Consider the following 8,724-nt stretch of genomic DNA (forward strand, 5'->3'; position numbering starts at 1 on the left):
CATTCATGAAATATAACTTATTGACGCCCTGTACAATATATATTTTCTATTACGTAAGTATCTATACATTTTAACGTTTATTTATAAAACACCCTGTATTTTGCAGAATGGTAAAAAACAGTAAATTTTGATAAAATGAAACAATTCCTCCGCTACGCGTCGGGCAGTAAACTTCATTCTCGGGAGAAAAAGCAGCACTTTCCTCCCTTGTTATACAAATAGCTATTTCTTGTGGATTTGTTTTTGTTTTACTCCATTACTTTTTTATTTATATTGACGATTTTTGTAATTTTAGTAAATTTGATAAAAATAATAAACTTAAAGATAAAACCCATAACTAAATTAAAATTCATGGTGACGTTTCAATTATTACTTTAATCATCGTCAGAATAATAAGTTTCTTGAGCGGATGCTTTAAAATAATTTTAAAGGAACAAACAATAATTAATGAAAACGTAAAAATGACATTGACAATCATTGGGTTAAGTCAATAATTTCAAACACGCCATGTCTTGTTGCGTGTTTAAGGGTGGCTTCAAAAGAAATATGGATAATGCCTCCTTGATGCTGAGTTCCGTTGGAGAACTTGCATGACCAATGATTGAGAAGTCCTTACGACTAATAGGGTGGTCAGAATCAGTCATATGTTGGAATACCGCTGAATTTGGAATTGTTCTTGATCGTCTTCCTAAGTGAGGAGTGACACCTAAGTGTTCGCAACATCTGACATTAAAGTGATGACGTCGAGTCTTTCCGACGTACGTAGCTGCACAGCTACTACATTTGAATTGGTATATAATGTTAGATGCGAGATCACTAGGAATCATGTCTTTCACATGGAAACGAGATCCTATTCTTTCCAAAGTCGTGAAAGCAAATCTTAATTCTATAGAGGGAAATGCTTTTTTAATTGTTCTACGGATGTTGCGTCGGATTTGTAAGCTGTGGTAACCAGTATATGGAAGTTTGATATAGATCTTTTCTTTGATTTCTTCTACTTTGCTGTTTGGTTGGAATTTGTTATTGAAAAAACGTCTGATGTATCTTTCTAAGAAGTTCAACGAAAAACCATTTTTACTTAAGATCAACTTTATGTTTTCTAACTCTTCATGTAGGAATTGCCAGGTTGAACAGATAGTGAAAGCGCGGTGAACAAGTATATTGATTAAACTTATTTTGTATTTGTTGGGAATGAAGCTATCTGCGTTTATATACAGGCCGGTGAAGGTTGGTTTTCTATATATTGAGTGGAAAAACCTGAAGGTGATCTGAAGATGTTAATTCCTAAGAAGGGCAGATTTCCATTGACTTCAATTTCACTAGCAAATTTCATATTGTGGTGTTTCTGGTTGAGATAATCTAAAAAATGTTAAATGTGATCGGTATGTTTGAAGATGAGAAAAATATCTTTTTTTTTAGATTATCTCAACCAGAAACACCACAATATGAAATTTACTAGTGAAATTGAAGTCAATGGAAATCTGCCCTTCTTAGGAATTAACATCTTCAGATCACCTTCAGGTTTTTCCACTTCAATATATAGAAAACCAACCTTCACCGGCCTGTATATAAACGCAGATAGCTTCATTCCCAACAAATACAAAACAAGTTTAATCAATATACTTGTTCACCGCGCTTTCACTATCTGTTCAACCTGGCAATTCCTACATGAAGAGTTAGAAAACATAAAGGTGATCTTAAGTAAAAATGGTTTTTCGTTGAACTTCTTAGAAAGATACATCAGACGTTTTTTCAATAACAAATTCCAACCAAACAGCAAAGTAGAAGAAATCAAAGAAAATATCTATATCAAACTTCCATATATTGGTTACCACAGCTTACAAATCCGACGCAACATCCGTAGAACAATTAAAAAAGCATTTCCCTCTATAGAATTAAGATTTGCTTTCACGACTTTGGAAAGAATAGGATCTCGTTTCCATGTGAAAGACATGATTCCTAGTGATCTCGCATCTAACATTATATACCAATTCAAATGTAGTAGCTGTGCAGCTACGTACGTCGGGAAGACTCGACGTCACTTTAATGTCAGATGTTGCGAACACTTAGGTGTCACTCCTCACTTAGGAAGACGATCAAGAACAATTCCAAATTCAGCGGTATTCCAACATATGACTGATTCTGACCACCCTATTAGTCGTAAGGACTTCTCAATCATTGGTCATGCAAGTTCTCCAACGGAACTCAGCATCAAGGAGGCATTATCCATATTTCTTTTGAAGCCACCCTTAAACACGCAACAAGACATGGCGTGTTTGAAATTATTGACTTAACCCAATGATTGTCAATGTCATTTTTACGTTTTCATTAATTATTGTTTGTTCCTTTAAAAATATTTTAAAGCATCCGCTCAAGAAACTTATTATTCTGACGATGATTAAAGTAATAATTGAAACGTCACCATGAATTTTAATTTAGTTATGGGTTTTATCTTTAAGTTTATTATTTTTATCAAGTTTAATGGTGTGTCCTTATCTACATATATTTTAGTAAATTGTATTTTAGGCCTAGATCCCGCGTACCAAAAAAAAGTTTATTAATAGCAAGGTGAAAATTTGTTAATAGCTTAACGGTGTGTAGTCGGACAAACTTTGATGTATGGGAACACTGGAACAGGGGAAGTTTTAATTGTGGAACGTGATTTTAATTGTGGAACGTGTTATCTTGACAAGTTTATGATTGTGAAAACTAGCAGGTTGTTTTTAAGTTTATTCAATAGCAAACTTTATATAAAATATGAAAAAATGTTTGTCCGACAAATATGTTTGGGCATTTTAATAAATCCGATACGCAGAACATGTCAAATGGCAGGAATTTATGTTGGTGGTAAATATCAGTCTGATTTTTGCATGAGAGTTTATTGAAATGGTAACAAATCAATTGCAAGTTCTGTGCGACAAAATACATGGGGCGTTTTTGTAGTCTGACGTTCGAAACCTGTAACCTGTTCCACAATTAAAACTTCCCCTGTTCCAGTGTTCCCGTACATCAAAGTTTGTCCGACTAGACACCGTTATGCGATTAACAAATTTTCAGCTTGTTATTAATAAACTTTTTTTGGTACGCGGGATCCAGGCATATTTGTTATCGTTTTTCTGACTCTTTGTAAGCTTTGTCTATCTATAAAATTGTACAATTTTCAATGACAATAAAAAATATTTCTATTCCATTCTAAGAACATTATCATAAATCCAAAACATTTTTTAGGTCGCCATGGAATCTTATCCAGCCACATGCCCAACGTAGATGGTGAAGAAACTGTACTGCTTCAACAGATGGCGATACGCATAAAACAATACATCAAACACGGAGAAAGCTTTGTAACTGGTGAACCACAAACTGTGAAAGAAAAATTACCAAAACCACAGGACATTCAGATTAAGACCTACGCACAAAAATCACCAAAACCGGACATTGTCAACGCTTCATAAATTCCAAAGATTACACTTTTTTGTTTTTGTAATTTCTAGTAATCTGATTTGAATAGTAACTACATAAATTTTTCGACAAAATTCATACACCACCATTTTTTTTAAATAGTAGATTTACAGCCTTTTAAATAGTAGATGTTACTTTTACCTGTAGGATAAGGATATAATGAATGCTCTATACCTTGTTTTTAAACCAGGAGGAGTAAACTAAAAAGACAGATTCACAACCAATAAAGTCTCTAGAAAAATCACCAAATATTATATTATACTAATACGTCGCTAAAGAGTTCTAAAAACAACTTTTTAATATAAAAGCAGATTAAAAATCTAAAAATCAAAGGAATAACGCAGAAAACACAAAAAATCACCGATAATTTAATTAACCTAGGAATGCCAATAGTGTCAAAATTTCATAAATGTCAATAGTGTCAAAATTGCATAACAGTGGAATAAACTTGCCTGAGGTTGGACCAATTACAAACAAGCATTACGGCGCGGTAAATTTGAATTACTCCTCCTGGTTTAAAAACAGAGCATAGTATGATCCAAAGCCTAATATAAGCTGCTAAACCATCATCACCACGGCCCTACAGTGCTTTATAATTTGCAAAAAAGAAATATGGCGCTTTATAAGAGGCCAAAGAACGGAGTTACAGGAATTAATAGAATCAAAACACATAGAAAAGTATACACGGATTGACTAGCTAGAAAGCTCTATGCAGAGGAAGAACAAAAATGACTCTAGAAACGGTAGCACCAGAAATTACTTACCACAAATGAAGATGCTAATATTAGTACACAGGAAGTTCGAGAAACACATGAAAAGCTGAAGAACAGAAGAGCTGCAGGTAAGGACGGAATACAGTGAGGCCTCTTTTTATGCGATTTTGAAGTTGTGCGGTTTGTATTTCATCAAAAGAATTATATTATTAACAAATAGTAGGAATTAATATTAACTATTACCATCCAGATATCAGTATTCTGAGGGTTTGCAATTCGGGTATTCCCTTGTGACATGATGTAGCATGTAGCTATTACATCACTCTGAGTTTCGCATTGAAAGGTGTAACCTGTAATTGTTTTGAAATTAAATTTAAATGTTTAAGTATTTAAGAGTTTTAGGGCCGGTTGTTCGAACGCTAATCAACAATGATCATGCCCCGAGAACTCTAATAAAAAACATGTAATCGTATTTATTTTCCTTCCATTTTGCCAGAGGCGCTGATGTCGGCATTGTGATTGGTGGAACATGACTTTTGACAAATCCTGCGCTATCTGTGAATCTGTGTTCAGTGTTCGTGTTCGTTCGTTCGTTGTCGTTCAGTTATTTTCATGTTATTTTATATGGTCGGTTATGTGTTGTGTTTGTGTCACCATAAAAAGCTGATATTCATGCAGTCGTGTTTTTTGATATTTTTGTTATTTTGTAATCGTGTATCTTTTTAAAGGTAAGTTTTTCTGATTGTAGGTACTGTTTATCCAACAGTTTTAAAATACACACTTTATTTCACGTTTTGTTGTTAGGTCTAATGGCTCCGTTCAGCTGTTGTGTGCAGACGGTGGAAAAGTTCAACAAGTAAACATTTATTTAATCCAAATTAAATACTCATATTTCTATGTAAAATGTCACATTATTTTATAAATAAATAAGTAAGAAACAAAAGTTGTTTGTGTTTTACCTTTATTCTCCAATTGAATAAAATATTAAATATTGGAAGTACCGTATGGAGGCTATCTATGTACCTAGCATGGAGGCTAGATTATGGCACCCTTTCTATCCAATCAACAACAAGAGCGTTTAAAATTTCACACCTATCATGTCGAAGCTACAGACCACTTATGTGGAGGCCAGATTTGTAGTATCCTTCCATTTAACCAGGTGCTGAGATGGCGCTGAAATACGTGACATGTTTTTTAAAGAGTAAGATCGCATTCTACCAAATCACACAACACTTTTTTCTATGACAATGATCACTATCAAATATTTAATTGCTGTCACAACTGTCAATGTCAACTTAAGTTGGGTTGCTGAAAACATAATTAATTATAATTATGAAATTAGTTAATCAATTAACATAACAATTATTAATATAATTGATTAAATAATTTCATAATTGTAATCAATAATTATGTTTCCAGCAATCCAATCAAAGTTGACATTGACAGTTGTGACAGTAATTAAATATTTGATAATGATCATTTTTGATTAGCGTTCGAACAACCGGCCCTAAATGTTGCTGATTTCAAGTTGCAGTATAATAAACAGCACATTTTGATTTCTGGATTGAAACATTTAATCATGTATCGTAAAGTTTTATGTTCCATTAGAATAGATTTTTTCAATCTCAATATCGTTAGTCTGCGTTTTTAATTTCTTCTTTAATGTTTTATTTGGCCCAATGGAGACAAAAAATATCAAAGACATATAATTTTTGGTGGACAAACGTCCACCATTTTATGTGATTTTAGAAATTTACGGAAGGTGTCCCTACTTTTTCAATGCAAGTAAAAGTCTTTTTTTATGCGATTTTTGAAGTTATACTTCTTTAGGCGCGATTGAGAGTAAAATTTCATAATACTGCGCGCATGCGCACATAGACAGTATGGCGTTTAGTTGCTATCTTTCAAGTTATGTATAAATATATCGGTGCAAGAAAAGGTGTGAAAAGAATATATTATGTGTTTTTAGTAAATATATTTATTATAATTTTTGTGTCTTTGGATTTGTCTTCATCAGGAGTAAGATGAGTATTATTAAAACATTTTATTGTATATTTATTATACTTCACCTTGCCTGTTTGTTACCGTGAATTGTCATTAGGTACGTCCGAACCGATATAGACACAGTCCTCGTAGCGTATTCGGTATAGCATTCGGCCAGAGATCGAGAGGTCTTGAGTTCGAATCCGGAGTAATCCTATACTTTTTTTTTTATTTTTTTCAAAGCGGTAAGCGCAAAATTAGTTTGGTGTTTAAAAAAAATTAAAACAAACTGTTTAAAGTATATTTATTTTTAAGAAATCATAATAGAAGTATAACTTCTTACGTGCGTCGAAAGTACACAAACATTCTTTTTTTTTATATGCGCTTTTCTGTAGAACGTATCCACCGCATAAAACGAGACCTTACTGTACCAAACGAATTACCTACCGATTTTTTTTGGAGCAGCAGTGACAGAACAATTAACACAATCATAAAGCACAATAACATACCGGTAGAATGGAAAACGACCGAACTAATTCTGCTATTCAAAAAAGGAGATAAAAACAGCCAGAAAACTACAGAGGTATCAACTTGTTAAATACTACCCTAAAACTTACAACTAAAATTATACAAGAACTAATGAATCAGAAAGTAAGTTTAGCGGATGAACAGGGTTTCGTATTGGAAGATCAAGCAAATTACTGAGCAATCCCTAGAGTACCATGTCTATGTCTGATTGACTTGAAGAAAGCATTTGACAGAGTAAGACTCAAAGATGTAATCCATCGTCTGTGTAATAAAGAAGTCCCCCTAGATATCATAAAAACTATTGAAAACATCTACCAAAACAACAAAATGGAACCGATGATGGACAACTTACAGAAACTATATACATAAGCAGCAGAATAAGACAGGGAGACTCATTGAGTCCTATGCTCTTCAATGTAATCATTTCGTGGCAACAAAGGAAGAGTATGTAGAATGGGAAACAAAGAAGTAAAAATACTCGTTACACAGACGACGCAATACTGATATCATCAGATGAAAAAGATTAGTCCACACATTTAACATAAGAGCAAAAAAATTCAATATGACAATTTTAGGTCAGAAAACTAAAACAATAGTAATAAGTAAAGAACCAATCAGATGTAAAATGGAAGATAGAAATAAAATACCTTGGAATTACATTGTTAAGCTACGGAGACCTGGAAAAAGAAGTGAGAAATCAAGTACAAAAAGCAAATAGACTATTGTGCGTCCCACCTTGACTTTACAGTACAGGTTTTTATGACCAACAGTGATGCCAAATTTTATCAGAAACAGGTTTTAAGCAAACATACTTTTTGCTATCGGATAACTATTAATAACTTAGGAATTAATATTATTGATATTTTGTGGCTGTCAGGAATTCTAAAATTTTTTTATCGAAAAATACCTTTATGTGAACAAGATAAAAATAATTTTGTATAAAACATTTATATAATAATGTATTTAAGCGCATAAGTATGTTAAACCCTAATAAATACGTAGGTACCTACAGAAATAATTAAAATACATTTAAACTATATATTTTAGCTTCTTTCTATAATCCCGTCTTCCTCACTTTCACTGCCACTGTCGGTAGGGTGTAAACACATTAAAATGACATTAATTTCATCTTGGAAATCAGTCATTTTAGAATAACAATAAACTGCAATTAGGATCCAAATTTTCCAAATAAGCAATGAGTTACTCAATACAATGTTATCAGTAATAATTTTAAGCTTATTTAATATTCTTTGTTATAATTTAATTTAGGTGAACTGACCATCAACTTATACTTTATTTTTATTCTCAACTGTAGGACCTGGTAGGACAATATAAAACTTTACTTAAACTTGACTGACAATCTATTTTATATTTTTCTTGGCATTACTTCAGAACTGTATACTCTATACTGTCAATACTTGAATTAACAACCATAGAACAACATCCACTTTTAATGTTGAATATTTTAACATTCTTAACCAAAAAAAGTTATTACGCATATAGATTATAAAATTGCTGATTACTTTTTGAAAATGACTATCACTCACAAAAAAAAAATGAAAAATATTGTTTTACTTGACTGTAACGGGTTAGTTTTAATTTAACATTTTTAGGGACCTACATTTTTAGGACCTTGGTAATGTCCGATTGAAAATTCTTTCGAAGAAAATCTGTATACTGTAAAGTCAAGGTGGGACAGACTATAGCAGAACTTAACACTATATGGCGAAACCAACATATTAACACTAAGGGTAAGGACAGAACAAGTGGGTCGAGGTGGAGGTGTAGGTCGCGCTGGATGCTACTAGTTAAGTCTCGGTCGATGTCGACAGCACATAGCAAGGAGGTCACCTGCGCTGTCAGTCGAGCTAGAACCACTATCAAGTGAAGTAGTTTAATGAAATTTGAATGACAAAAAGACTGTGCTTTTGCGATGTTGTGTCAGTCAAGTCATGATAGTGATGAAATGTCAGCTGTAAATAATCAGATCCTCCTTCATATTTAAAAAATTTAATGAATTTAATTAGGTACTTTAGAAATT

General features: G+C 32.8%; 1 protein-coding gene across 2 annotated transcripts in view; it reads left to right on the forward strand.

Moving 5' to 3' along the window:
- The window catches only part of LOC114338545 (uncharacterized), a 181,373-nt gene extending 177,836 nt beyond the window's left edge, over nucleotides 1–3,537 (forward strand). For both annotated transcript variants that reach the window (XM_050657901.1, XM_050657902.1), the window contains one exon: nucleotides 3,229–3,537. In XM_050657901.1, the coding sequence (XP_050513858.1) occupies nucleotides 3,229–3,452 (224 nt within the window). In that variant the 3' untranslated portion in view covers nucleotides 3,453–3,537. The remainder of the gene's footprint in view (nucleotides 1–3,228) is intronic.
- Nucleotides 3,538–8,724: the final 5,187 nt, after the last annotated feature.

Source organism: Diabrotica virgifera, chromosome 8 (assembly GCF_917563875.1).
Source record: "Diabrotica virgifera virgifera chromosome 8, PGI_DIABVI_V3a".
NCBI classification, from domain to species: Eukaryota; Metazoa; Arthropoda; class Insecta; order Coleoptera; family Chrysomelidae; genus Diabrotica; species Diabrotica virgifera.